General features: G+C 43.8%; 1 protein-coding gene across 4 annotated transcripts in view; it reads right to left on the bottom strand.

Moving 5' to 3' along the window:
• atrn (attractin) overlaps positions 1-14773 on the bottom strand; it is a 128450-nt gene that overhangs the window by 91948 nt on the left and 21729 nt on the right. For all 4 annotated transcript variants that reach the window (XM_086152461.1, XM_086152471.1, XM_086152481.1 and 1 more), the window contains exons 6-15: positions 13419-13587; positions 12875-12965; positions 12460-12709; positions 12037-12220; positions 11150-11304; positions 8776-8860; positions 5696-5916; positions 5202-5323; positions 3010-3148; positions 2745-2926 (exon numbers count right to left, since the gene is read on the bottom strand). In XM_086152461.1, the coding sequence (XP_086008587.1) occupies positions 2745-2926; positions 3010-3148; positions 5202-5323; positions 5696-5916; positions 8776-8860; positions 11150-11304; positions 12037-12220; positions 12460-12709; positions 12875-12965; positions 13419-13587 (1598 nt within the window). The remainder of the gene's footprint in view (positions 1-2744; positions 2927-3009; positions 3149-5201; positions 5324-5695; positions 5917-8775; positions 8861-11149; positions 11305-12036; positions 12221-12459; positions 12710-12874; positions 12966-13418; positions 13588-14773) is intronic.

Genomic DNA, 14773 nt, shown 5'->3' with positions numbered 1-14773 from the left:
TCGCCCCGTAAACAAAAGACAAGGAGCCATTCGTCATCGTGCCGACGGGATGGGACAGGCTGATCCCGACTGAGAGGCTGTAAACGGCGGCGCCTCTTATCTGATCTTGTCATCCATCCCGTCTCTAATCAATGGCCGTCCCTGTGGCTACAAACAGAGGGAGCTGGATCCCTTGGCAGGCGGGGGTCGAATTACTGCTGCGCGGGGACTTAATTGCATTGCTGGGATTGATTGAGGCTGTCTAAAGATGGCCGCCGCTGCCGAACAGCACCAATATCGATGTGACAGGAAGGCTGACTACAGAGGTGGTTAGGGGCTCGCCGCTCTGCATCGGGACACAGCGAGAGCGTTACATAAGCACCGTCAAGGGACATCTTGATCGGGAATAGAGTGGAACGACTTCTGGTAAAGGCTGGAGTACCCTTGGTGACAAAATTCATCCACAAACATCAATCTATCGATAAACAAATAAAGAAGTAATATCAAAAACAATCCCATAAGGTTGATTGAAAGGTGGAATTTAGAGACCAAGTCCTCCAGCTGATTCACATCAACATTTAGATCAAAACGTGGATCTACGTCAGGAGAAATGTGGATCAGCTTTTACTAAAGTTTTGGAGTAGTACTGGTGACAAAGAAAAACATAGTAAAGACGGATACGTGATATCTGAGGACTCCGGATGATTAAGATTAAAGTCCGCGATTTGTACCGGAGCCGCAGATGATGCTGCCGGGAATCAGTCTGAGCCTATTGCTTAACCTTTTGAAACAGGAACCTCGCAGTTCCTGCGTGTTGAAAAGGACAGCTTCAGAATGAGGTGATTCAGCAGGAGCCGTGTTAGCGCTGAAGACAGCGCAGTTATCAGGATGGACAAGAAAAGAACCCCCCGACCAAATCCAAAAAATAACCCTGCTCCGGCTGCACGGACCTGCCGCTGACGGAGAGAGTGAAGGTCATGTTTTTATATGAAGTGACCAGGCAGATCTGTGTCCGTAAAAAAAACACTCAGCGAGACAGCGGTTTTATGGAGAGTGAAACACTCTCTTTGAAGGGGAGCCTTCTGGAATGTTGCCCCCATCCCAGCCGGCCAGTCGGTGACTGAATCGGGCTGTTTGACAGGACAGCAGAGGAAAAGGATATCTAAGATACTGCCTGGATGGTTTAACTGATTATTTTTGCCTTTTAAGAATGAAAAGTGGGATAAATAATTTCATGTTTAGACAATTACCTTCTCTTCTGCAAATTGATTGCAAAAATAGAAATACTACAAAGGATATCGAAATATTAGAAGTATTACAAAATGTGATGGAAATCACTGTAAATTGCCTCTAAATATGCTGGAAATCGGAGCGGAAAATAATGACCCGATAGATATCAAAGAATAATCTGTGCAAAATAAGCCCGGAAATTAATCACTTCAGTCAATAAATCAGCTCAAATCACCCAAAAAGTCATTTTTTCACAAAATCCATTTAAAATACAGAAAGAAGACCCACAGAGAATAAGAAATGCCAATTTCTGCAGAAAATTAAAAAAAAAAGAAAGTAAAAAAATAAATCACATTTGGTTGCAGTTTTAGATTTCTTTAGGTTCTTTGCAACGGACTTTTGAATTAAACTGGGATTAAGCGCCTCTAACATCTGATTGTATTCATGAAGTTGACACCGTAATAATAAGAGGGACATCTGAATACAGTGTCATTTATATATTTATATATGTTGGCGGTTATTTTCCCCCCCTTCATCTCCCAGCCCTACTTTTGGCAGACTAATTGACACAGATTAATTCCCAGTACAGCTGTTTTGCTAGTCATTGCGTTCTCGCTCCAGTAATTTGTGTCCCTATTAATCATTTAGGCATGAAAACATGGGTAGAGAGGGGAAAAAGCAGAGCCAAGTTTGGAAATTACCAGAAAGGTTTTAAATGTTTGAGAAGATGCAATGAAGCTCCATGTCTTATTAAGCCCATCTCTTACCAACCGAACCATGTCCGGCTATAATTCTCTAAAACTCCATTGATGCAGTTTCATGTTGAGGAACTACAGGAACATCCTTTACCGTGTGTGATGGGAGAATTCAACCAAAGCGGAACTTTTGGAGCTGAAACCGTTTCAGATATTTAAAAATAAATATTAAATATAAAAAATAAAAAAATTAAAAAATTAAAAATCAGCGATTAATTTATCAAATTAATGTTTGCAGCAAAGAAATGTTGCGAAAAAGTAATGTAATTCAACCAGGGTACTCAAACTTCAACTGTATGAAGTATGAACCCCCCCCAAAAAAAAACTAAATTTAAAATCAGATGAGAGCTAAAGCATTAGCATAATGCTAACTTAGCCAACGAGAAATGGCTGGTCACGAGTTTGTGGAAGGCAGTCGGGTGACGTGATGGAAGTCAAGTTTTCACCCAACATATCAACTTCAAATGAAAACATCTGGTTGACACAGAGTTTCTGGTTACTTAGCATCTTATCAGACTGCTGGCGTGAGACACACAATTTTTTAACCCCGTATTTGGACGTTTATTTATTCCCGAGACATTATTTGTAGGTGGCTTTCAGTTGATGTTATTTAACTCATTTTCAAATTGCCGATTCAATTTGATATGAAAATATTTCAATAATTTTCCGCGATGACTGGAAAACTGTCCTTCCATTTCCAGTTTCCAGGGTTTTACCAGGACACGTGCGAAACCCGACAAATGCATTTGAGGTGTTGTTCTCCAACAAAACGTTGCTTACCACCACGTTCATTATCTGCAACTCCTTTAGGACAAAGTCCACCTTCTTCTGTGTGGTGAGTGAGGCCAGGACAGCGTTGTGGCTCCTGCAAGCCAGCTTGGCATTGTCGTACGAGTCCTTGGCCGTGATGAACTTAAGACACGAGTTCCCTACCAGGTGCCAGCTCTCACCACATACATTCTCTGCAAAGGCAAAGGACAGTAACACAATGACAAAACCTGAAGTGACTTCTTGTATATTTTTTGAAGGATATGACTTCCGGTACCCGGCAATGAGATGCATTCCTGGTTTCGCGGCTCCCACTGGCAGTTCTGGTCCACGGCGCAGCTCTTGCAGCTGGTCTTCTTATTGCAGACATAGGAGGGGTTGTCCTTGGGGCAGACCTCGTACTCCATGATGGAGCCCTAGTAGGAGAGCAGGTGACATCCATCTGATTTCTATCAAACTTTAGGACTGCTGCGCTTCAAACTCCACAAACAGCACCTGCTAAAGACAGTTTGGGTTTCCAGAGAGAGAGGGGCTAAGTTGTGTTAATAGCTCTAGCCTTTAGGAGCACAGGAGCAGAGGGACCCTGTTGCGCAGGGACTCTGTCTCTGCCTAAGACTGAAGTGACTCCCTATCATCTCCACTGGCAAAGAGAGGAATGACAAGACTGATTTGGAGCTGCATCTTCAGTTGCAGCAGACTCTTAAGACAGCAGTTTCCATCATCCATGATGGGCAGAGAAATAATTCCCTGCAAGGGATTAGCATAGTGTAATAATAAAAACTACGCAAAATGATACTTGAACAGCATTGTGACAAAGCGGGGGAGGTTGTCAAGCAGTCTTCCCGGGACCTTTTTATTGTGTAACAGTGCCACCGAGCGGATAGGATGACCAAACAAGGGCAGCATTTCTTGCAAACATAGGCTCCGAGAAACGCAGTCTTGTTGTCCAGCCGGCAATCTCTTCAGCTAACCCCTTTGATATTGACCTTTTTAAAAAAAAAGAAATCAGGATGAGATAAGTTCACACTGCGGCTGGTGCTCTCAGACAATGAAATATTTGTAGTCAGAAAGAGCAAGCGGTATTTTTAATAATTCTTGTAAACAAGTCCAAATAAAATCCTGGAGACCGGACAGATGTGACATCCCGCTGAGGACTCACACATGATTGATTCACTTCCCTTATAAGATCCACCTCTCTAGCCCAACATTGATTATTCAAATATGACCTATTCCTTTTGAAAGGCAGGAAAAGAAAGATAATTCCGCCGGACAAAAAAACGCATCTCAAAGACACTGGATATAAAAAAAACTTGGCTGTTGGGCTGAAACCGCTGCAAAAAGGCCAACCTCCCCTCATTATGCTGCTTGACGGACAGCTGATGAGAATGGCGGCAGCCGGTGTTTTTACAAATTACATCCCCGAGCAAATTGCTAATGAGCCGCAAAACCAGCAGGTTTCTTGAACTGCTGTCCAAGTAAACTTTCCTTCATAAAACAAAAATATTTCTCTCGGTCAAGAGGAGAAAGGTCAGACTCGGCCATCCGATGGGCTCACCTGTCCTTCAGCCCCATCTAGTATATCCTCCACATCTAACACACACTTCAAATCCAGAACCTCTGCTAATATGTGTGCAGTCCATGCTGGGAGCACTGAGGGGAACATGCCTATGTCTTAATCGGATACAGCAGATTAAACCAGCGGATGAGGTTAAAATGAAAAAGGGTTCAGAAACGGTGTAACTCAGAACCAGTGTGAGCGGGGTTCATCCGAGGGAAAACCGACAAAAAGTAAAACTTGCTTCCTTGACTTAGGGCCAGGGACACACAAGATTTTTGGGCCTTATTTTATCCCACATTCACGCCAGCAGCACTAGTCAGGCACAGCGGGGATAGCTGGTCGGCACAAATCCGAATTTTAGAGCCAATGCCGGACTGAAAACGGGCCGCGCCCGTATTCATTACCGGCTCAAAGGCAAACACTTGCCAACATCTAATGGAAAAGAGTTGGTGGGACACAGGAAATGGTGCCAGAACACTATGAGAATGAGTGGGAATACCCAAAAAAAAAAAAAAAAAAGAAAAGAAAAAAACAGTGAGGTACTGAGAAGGCTGACAAAGCCAAACTGGACGACACTAATGCAGAAAAGAGCAGATAGCTGTGCTAACAATGGCCACAGACGGCCATTTTTCTTCCATGTTTTTTTCACCCTCGAAAATGTGGCTCACAGAGACATGGTCACTCTGACCAGAGTTTGATGTTGGTTTGACCAATCACAATCTGTAAACCATCAGGCACAGGTGGTAAATGGGTGATCACCTGTCTTCCTTTTATATTCCTCATATAAAAGTGTGATCTCCGTGAACATTTTGTCGTGTGTCCCCAGCCTTGGAGGGAAGACAGATTCTTCGAAACATGATGGCCAGAGAGGGCTTCCTGTTCGCTCCGGCGTCAACGGTCACATGGCTCACCGTGGGGGAGGTGCAGTTGCTCCCAAGCGAAACACACTGGACCGAGCACCACTGGCACCCGTTGGTGTTGGCAGTGCAGCTGTAGCAGTCCGAGTACTGGTCACAGCTCTCGTTGTCCGTGTCTGCGGGAAGACGCAGTTCATCCCATAACTGATAAAATCCACGGAAAGGGTTATTCATTTCCATACTTTCTTTCAGTTTGTGATGGACGCAGAGAAAAGAAAGAAGCCACTGATTTCTTAACGTCATATCTGCTTTCTTTTTTCACTCTTCTCACATTTATTGGAGTTGCCTGACGGCAGCATTGACGGAGCAGACAATTCCAGCAACTTTCTTTCTTACTTTTTTCCATTGGATTAATTGGTTCTCTTCTACCAAACAGTGTGTAAAGGAGAACAGTAAAATAGATGCAGTTTGGGGCAGCTAGACGCAATCCTTACACCACATGCGTAAATATAAGCATGAACATGCCAGCCGATGGCAGCAGCACTTACATGATCTGGAGGTGCAGGAGGCCGGCAACTGCTCTGCTCCGACGGTGGCACCACCTACCCACGGTAGGCATGCTGCCTGGATACTGTCCCAGATGCAGTGGATCCTCGGAGAAGCCTGGCTGCAGGAAGCCGGGCTGGTAAAGGCCGAACAGTTGGGTGACGTGTACACGAGGACGTCGCTGAGCAGCAGGCTGTTGAAGCCGCCGAACACATACATGCCACTGTAGGGGAGAAGCGGAGGGTTACAATAAGCGGAGCAGGCAGGTAACTATAAATGTTTTCCCCCCAAAAATCTTTCATCATTCAGATCGTTATTGCACAGCAGGAGCTATAGAACTTCAGTCCAACTCAACTCTTTTCTTCATTGCTTCCAACCTGCATCGCTTCTGCCAAATCCCTAACAAGTGCACCCATTCCTGTGTGTACGGACCCCCATCTTGCCAGGCCGCATCTTGGGCATTTCATTTCAAGCCTGTGTGTGTGTGTGTGTGTATGAGCGTGCGTGCAGTAGTCCATTCGCAACATTGCGGTCAAATATCTTGTGAAGTTACAGGGGCCTGGGTTTCAAACCACACATTTAAGACTTCCTGCTGAGCTCAACAAGCTCAATCCCCTTTCTTTTCTTTTTTCCTCCTCCATGTAATTTAAATGTATTTACCTCCAAAGGCCTCTGCTGCTGAACCCTGATCCAGTGAGGGATGGGATGATTGTTATAACCCAGAAAAAAAAAATGTGGAACATACATACATACTTTATATATATATATATATATATATATATATATGTATATTTCCCAGCAGAAAAGGCTGAAAACATCCAGAGTTTAAAAACACCCAGAGTTTAAAACATGCATGAAAAGAAGCAGCACTCTCTGAGCACCAGATGTACACATTTGCTCGACATATCCCATTCTGACATCTCTTTAAATACCACGAGTGAATAGTTAAGTGTGTGTGTGTGTGTGTGTGTGTGTGTGGGCCCTACTCAGAGCAGGACATGTCGCCCTGGTTCGTACACACCCGGGAAACAAGGATAGTAAGAGAAATCAGGCTGCAGGAGGAAGACAGAGCAGGCAGTGACCTGCTTACAAGGGAGAAGGAGGAGGCCTCCTGCTTCGTCTTGGCTTCTGTGTTACTTAACAGTTGTCATTGGGATTTAAGACTTTCCAAGGATTTCCAATGAAACCAAAATCATAACATTCAGAATTATGTTAACTACCAGTTCAAGTTTGTATTTTTACTTCACTCTGATGTCTGACATTAAACCCACACATTTCAGGCTTCCATTTTTCCAAGTTATTCAAATGGACAGATATTCAGCACCATCTTGTGGTGAGATCAACAGCAGCTTCACCTGCTGTAGCGACAGTGGGGAGAACAAGTATTTGATAAAATTATGATTTTTCAGCTTCTCCCACTTACAAAGCATGCACAGGTCTGTAATTTTTATCATCGGTACTCTTCAACCTTGAGTGACAGAATCTAAAACAAAAATCCAGAAAATGACATTTTATGATTTTTAAATAATTAATTAACTTTTTATTGCATGACATAAGTATTTGATCCATCAGAAAAACAGAACTTGACACAGAAATCTTTGTTGGCAATTACAGAGATCAGATGTCTCCTGTCGCTCTTGACCAGGTTTGCACACACTAGCAGCAGGGATTTTGGCCCACTCCTTCATACAGATCTTCTCCAGATCCTTCAGGTTTCGGGGCAGTCGCAGGGTAATATGGACTTTCAGCTCCCTCCAAAGATTTTCTGGAGGGTTCAGGTCTTGAGACTAGCCCACACCAGGACCTTGAGATGCTTCTTATGGATCCACTTCTTAGTTGCCCTGGCTGTGTGTTTTGAGTCATTGTCATGCGGGAAGACCCAGCCATGATTGAGGGAAAAAGATTGTTGGCCAAGATCTTGCGATACATGGCCCCATCCATCCTCCTCAATGAGGCGCAGTCGTCCTGTCCCCTTTGCAGAGAAGCATCCCTAAAGAATGAGGTTTCCAACTCCATGCGTCACGGCTGGGATGGTGTTCTTGGGGTTGTACTCATCCTTCTTATTCCTCCAAACAAAGCAAGTGGAGTTTAGACAGAAAAGCTCTATTTTTGTCTCGTCAGACCACATGACCTTCTTCCATTCCTCGTCTGGATCATCCAGATGGTCATTGGCAAACTTCAGACGGGCCGAGACATGTGCTGGCTTGAGCAGGGGGACCTGGTGTGCGCTACAGGGTTTTGATCCATGACAGCGTAGTGTGTTACTAATAGTTTTCTTTGAGACTGTGGTCCCAGCTCTCTTCAGGTCATTGACCTGGTCCAACTCTGTAGTTCTGGGCTGATACCTCACCTTCCTCATAATCATTGATGCCCCGTGAGGAGAGATCTTGCATGAAGCCCGAAACCGAGGGATTGACCGTCATCTTGAACTTTATCAATTTTCTAATGATTGAGCCATCAGTTGTTGCCTTCTCAACAAGCTGCTTGCCTATTGTCTTGAAGCCCATCCAAGCCTTGTGCAAGTCTGCACTTTTATCCCTGTCTCTTTACACAGCTGTCTGGTCTTGGCCATTGTGGAGAGGTTAGAGTTTGTTTGATTGAATGTATCGACAGGTGTCCATTATACAGGTAAGAAGTTCAAACTGGGGCAGGTTATGAGTGGAGAACAGGAGGGCTCCTTAAAGAACTACTAGGTCTGTGAGAGCCGCAACTTACTGGTTGGTAGGTGACCAAATACTTATGTCATGCAATAAAAAGCTAATTAATTACTTAAAAATCATAAAATGAAATTTTCTGGATTTTTGTTTTAGATTCTGTCACTCACGGTTGAAGAGTATCTATAATAAAAATTACAGACCTCTGCATGCTTTGTAAGTGGGAGAAGCTGAAAAATCAGTAGTGTATCAAACACTGTGTATTCTTATTGATACTGATTTTTTTAAACTCCTTTTGCTAGCAGTTGTAATGAGTGAATTAGCTATGTTTTTGATCTTTGATTACCTTTAATGTTGTTGTTTTTTTTTGAACAGTCTCTCTCAAGCCCTAGGGGAGGCCCGAGGAGCCGGAGCAGAACGGTCCTTACCCATCACTGAAAACGGCCGAGTGCCCGAAGCGGTTAACGTCATGGAGGAGCTCTGGGCGGGGCAGCACTGCCCACTCGTCACACGCTGAAAGTCAAGGTAAGACAGAAAGAAAGAAACAGAAAGAGGTGAGACTGCTGTCAACCCACTCATGCCCATCTCAGCTAGCGCTGGAGTCGCCACGGTGGTGAGCAGGGCCTCACATCACTGTGTCAATCACCCCAGCCTGCGCCACGCTCTTGCTGACTGGCCTAACTGAGGCAGAAACGTGTGTGTGTGTGTGTGTGTGTGTGTGTGGGGAGAGATTCTTTGCTTTGGGAATTTATGAGGCTTGTCGAAGGGTGGATTTTTAGGTTGTTGTTTTTTTCCCTCTGAGGGTTATTAAAGATGTTCTTGGTGATGATTTTAACCCTTTGACAGTTTGGAAATGGGGGGATCAAATTGACCCTCCAAACAGAAGTCTGAAAAGGGGCAGGTATTGATTCCACACTGTGGATGGTGCCTTCATCGCCTTGATGACCTGAGGAGGTGGATAGATTGATCCACTTAAACCTGACCTTCAGTGGGAAGTGAGAAGATTGATTTGCTCTCAGTTTAATTTCAAATTCACAATTTGTTAAAATTATTTTTTTAAAGCTGTAATTCTCTCACTAATATTTTCATGTGGATGAGAATATGTCAAATTTTAAGGATTTGACATCTTTTTTCTTGCTCTTTGTTTGCTTCTTTACATATTTTACAAAATCAAGAGAAAAAAAAAAACTTCCATAAGGAAAAAAAGTCTCACATCATGATAAAAATATATTCACTACTGATATTAAAATGTGAATAAGATAAGAAATATATACAATTCAAACAATCAACTTCACATTAAAGAGCCAAATAAAGTAAATACAATGGATTGAATGATAATATTGAAGAGTGGGGGTAAAAGTCTCTGCCAGCAAGGTCACATTTACCCAAAACAGCACCCAAATGAATAATGTTCAGATGTTAACAGTGGGAGAAAAGTCATCTGTGGTTAGGAAGAGGAAGATGAGGGTCGAAGAAGCAGGGACAGTTGGCAGACACTGCAGTCCATCATTCCCCCCCTCCACATGCACGCACGCTTGCACGCACGCACACATGCACACACACACGCACACACACGCACACACACGCACACACACACACCAGGGGACAATGAGTCAGTGAGTAGACAGTGCCCTCTGCTGTTGGAACCCAAGACCAAAAGGGGGGAGGGAGGGGTCTTTGGGGGCATCTACCAATGTCAGGACGGTGGACAGCCCTTAAATTCTGCCCTCTAATTGGGTTCAGCTTGTTAAGGAGGGGCAATTAGTCTTGGATGTGCAGCTCATCAGGGCCATAATTACCAGACAATTACCGAGCCGCTGACACCGAGCCTGAGCTGTGGGGGTGGGGGTCGGCCCAATTACAGACTCATGCCGAGGATGAGGAGCGGCAGGACGAAGACAGAGGTCACCGCCGAGGACGGAGGACGTTTCAATTTTTCTGAAGGCGGAGCGTGGGGCAGAATGTAAAGTTTGTCTGGTCTTGTCCGTGAAATCCTTCCCCTCTGAGACTTTTAACACCACTCACGCTGACATATTTGCAAATTAAAACACGCCTGAAGACAAAGAGCATCTGAGGGGTTTAGTCTTCCAGAGGTTGACAACCGGTTAAAGCCTTTTTATTTTAGACGACCTAATTATCTGGTGTTGTCAAGAATCTATTTAAACTTACTTTTAAACACCACCCTGGGTGAAATGAAATGTTTGTTTTGCCATTGATACATTTGAGTGAAAAAATATGAATTAGTAAAATATAGCATTTATGATCCTGTTGTTTCTCATATTCTAAAAGTGAACAGGGTTATAAAGTGACACCAGCAATTATTATTGTAACTGAATTTATATCTAAAGCAAAAAATGTTCAGCATCTACAGCTTCTTTTGATTTTACATATCGCTAAGTATTCTCTAATTAAATCTCTAAATCTAATCAACGACGAAATTCATTTTGAACAAAATCATCCATTACAGATTTAACTCCCATTATTGGACAGAAAAAATTACAGACGTTTATAATTGGTTTTAAAGCCAATAAAGGCTTAATCTCAAATTAATTCAATAAACTTGAAATTAGTTGAAAAGAGATTTTATACATTGAAATTGTGTTTTTAGGGAGCAAACAAAAAAGAAAAACAAGAAAAAGGGTTTTTCCTGTATAAGAAAAGGGCTTACGTATCTGATGTGAACTGAACTCTTATACCTCTGATTTTTCAATGGCTGACTGCTAAGGAGATGAAGATGTGGACCTGAGTGTGTTGTATGTGTGCGCGCATATGTATGTGTGTACGTGTCTGTGTGTGACAGACCCAGGTTGTACGATAAGAAGTCGGAGGAGAAGCACTTGGCTCCATGGCTCATGGACGTGTCGTTGTGCGTGTTTCCTCCGAACAGCAGCATGGTTCCGCTAACAATTACGGCTGTGTGGAGGTACCGGAAGAAGCCGCTGTCTCTGAGGACGGTCCTTGATGGACAGACAGGCACAGACACACACACAGTGAAATAGAGTCAGGGCAGTGACGGGTAATGTTCTAGTGGGAGACAATATTAAGGCATTTTTGCAACCTTTTTTTGGTTTGTTTTTTAAGAAACGTTCTATTGTCTCTGGCCTCCATGACAACATCAGGGTCCACCCGTAAGTCGTCGTCTTTGCGTAAGAAGACAGAGTGCCACATCAGGTTAAGGTCATGTGACTGAAAGGTGCCCATCGATCTGCCTGGAGAACCCCTAAGAGGCGGGTGATTTGCATCACTCCTTCCACTCAGGAGTGCCGGCCAGCAGCACTTAACCCTCTCAGGCTCAAATTAAGTTGTAGTTGCAGGAAAAATCTGATATTTGGCTGTCGCAAATCTGCAACATCTGCCTGGAGAAGGTTAAAGACTGGCATGATTCAGACTGTCCTACAACCATCAGTCCAAATGTACTCAAACTGCACTGTAATGCTCCCAGTCTTTGACCAGGACCCACATCACTATTCAATGACTGTTACCACCCCAACCAAATTCAAACTTTTTTCAGTTTTGAAATACATTATTTTAATAGAACACACATGATATTATGTAAAGCCTGCATATTCTGTTATAAATGCAAAAGATATGCTAGAATGTAATGAACGTGCCGTTATGAGGCCTAGGCCTAGGGATAAATCCCCGTCCGGCTTAACCCCCGCCCACCTAGTGCCACCTCTGCGTCTCACCACTTCCTGCTGTCCACGTCCAGTCGGTACAGGTCTCCCGCCAGGCCATACTTGTTGGCACTGAAGGCCTTGTAGCCGCCATGGATGTAAACGGCCCTGGTGGCTGGGTCGAAGACGCTGCTGTGGCCGTAACCACCCTGCACCAGGGCGCCATCCGTGGACGCCATGCTCCATGTGTTCTTGGCTGGGGGAGGCCACAGGGACACAGGTCAGTCCAGATAGTTCATTGTTTTTTTTAATGAGGATTTCAACAGAACTGTTTGCTAGTTTGGTTGCAATTTCTTACAAAATACACTTTATTTTCGAGGAGCAAAAATCATATTTTTTTTCCTCTTTCCCACAGTTTAGAGAACCCCACTGAGGGGAATCCACCAGGGCTCACCTGTCTCCACGCCCAATCCCACATACATGTACTACACGTACCAATGTCATACTCCTGGACCAGGCTGAGGTAGCCGTACAGAGGGCAGTGTCCGAAAAGCACCAGCATGACAGGGCTGCCCCCCGGCTGGGCGGGCGGCACCACATGAGCTGAATGGCCCACCACAGCATACTGCTCCTTGGCTCTGGGGCTGAGCAGAACCCAGGTCTGGTTCTGGATGTGGAAAACCCACAGCTGACTGGACACATTTCCTGTGGAATCTATCTTTCCACCATACATGTAGATTTTCCCCTGTGGAGGAGCGACATTGGACGGGGAGGGGGGGGGGGGGGGGGGTGAGTCAACAGAAACGCTTGTTTTAATACAGATAAAATGTGAATTTAAGATTTTTTTTTAAGTATATATTTTCAAGATAATATCACAATACCACAGATACATCAGTCTGCATCTACACACCTCATGCAGAGCCAGCGAGTGGCCATATCTCGGCGTGACAGTGTTAACGGAGGGGTCAAGGGTCAGCCAGATCTTGGTGCTGAGATTGAACCTGCGGAGACCGACAATGCTATTTTAAAAAAAACAAAAAACCTGGAGACAGCTAAGAGCTCAGAACCCAGGCGTATGAGTGAACTTTCAGACTCAAGGCCTGGTTGCAGACAGGGCAGGTGGAGAAGATTATCCTTCTTCCTAACGTACATCATCTACATGTCCCTGAAGCTATCCCTATATTGTTATTTTTATATCATTTTCATTAAGTAAGACAGGTTAAAATGCTCATGTTTATTTGTAAAATTGAAAGTGCAAAGAACCGACGCTTGTCAGGTTTGTGAGGAACTCTATGGGCAGAGCTTTGTTCAGACCTGTAATTTTGTGCTTTTAATGACATCCCTGGCTTTTTATTTTTTCTTCTTCCCCTCTACGTCTGACGGGGAATTTTCTTGTCCTGATATTTCAGTTGCGACTATTCACAGGACAGTTGTGGGGGGGGGGGGTTACTTACGCCTTGACCATGTGATAGTCAGAGGTGTTGAAGACGTGGCCTCCAATGACCCACATAACGCCCTGGTCCACTACGGCCTTGTGAGAGGCCCTGGCCAGACCTGGCTCCCTGAACTCCTCCCGGGTCCAGAAGGATGAGTTGGCTGGAAACGAGACAGAACAGTCTGGACCTGTAGAAAAAAAAACAGCAAAAAAAATACCCCAGAATCAATGACTGTTTAGTTACGACACAAAAACATCCCAGAAAACTGAGAGAATTCCTGCCAAATGGAAGAAAATCATTTGGCATAATCAGAGGAAATCAAACATCAGTTGGAAACGTCCTGAATGGGAAGAAATCAGATGCACCGATTATCACTTTAGATTCATCAAACAATTACATGAAAACTGGTGCAATGAATTTCTAAAAATAAAACAAAAAAAAAACATTTACAGTCACATCTCCCAGGACTTGACAAAATGAAAAGCTAAAAAGCAGAAATGAGCTTAGTCAGTCCTAAAGTATTTATAGATTGGACATAAAATCCTGCCAACCATATACATAACCATGAATTAACCATAAATCTCTAAAAAGCTGCACAGAAAAATTAAAGACTTTCAAAAACATATTCTAAAATTCCAACACAAAAAAAAATTGGAAGTAATTCTAAGACAGTTTTATTTTGAACGAAATTATGGGAATTAAAAAATTACTTTCCTCATAAATTTCTAGTTCAACTCTTCAATAGATTTCAGTATTTCTCAATATGTTTAATTTTATTTAAACTTTCCAGTATAGTTTCTAATTTTCATCCAGTTTCAAATTTTGGGGGGAATTTTTTGTCTGATTTTCTGAATCCTTTTTCTTTGATATCTAGACAAAAAAAATGAAAGGCAATGTTCAGGAGGCTTCCCCAGCTATGGATCTCCATCTCTGTTCTGTCCCCCCATTCTGTCTCTCCTTCTCGATCTCTTTCTTTCTCTGACACCCCACTCTCTCTTCTCTCTCTCTCTTCCAATCCCAACTCTGTCGTGCCTCGGTCTGCCTATCCCTCTGACCTTTCAACCCCAACCCCCCTCCCTTGCTCTCTTGCCCTCTCTGTCACTCTCTCCCTTTCGAGTGTGATGGGTTAAACCCAGATGGCACTGCCCTCCTGTCAGTAAACCATGGCAATAGGATTAGCAACAACACCAGTCACTCTTGAGTTGATGGCGTGTATATCTGTGTTTGTGTGTGTGTATAAATGCGCAGGCAATAGTTTTTGCAAACAAAGAACGATCCGCAAATAGAATGACAAGCCTTTCCTGGTGAGTGTGTGCCAGCGTCCCCATCCACACCGATGGAGCACACAGATAAAAGTGGGCAGCAGGGACCGG

The sequence above is a fragment of the Fistularia commersonii genome, chromosome 1 (genome assembly GCF_037954325.1).
Source record: "Fistularia commersonii isolate RoL2024-O1a breed Wild chromosome 1, RoL_Fcom_v1.0, whole genome shotgun sequence".
Classification (NCBI taxonomy): Eukaryota; Metazoa; Chordata; class Actinopteri; order Syngnathiformes; family Fistulariidae; genus Fistularia; species Fistularia commersonii.
The sequence above is the reverse complement of the archived record's forward strand: the minus strand, read 5'-3'. Positions and strand labels throughout refer to the sequence as shown.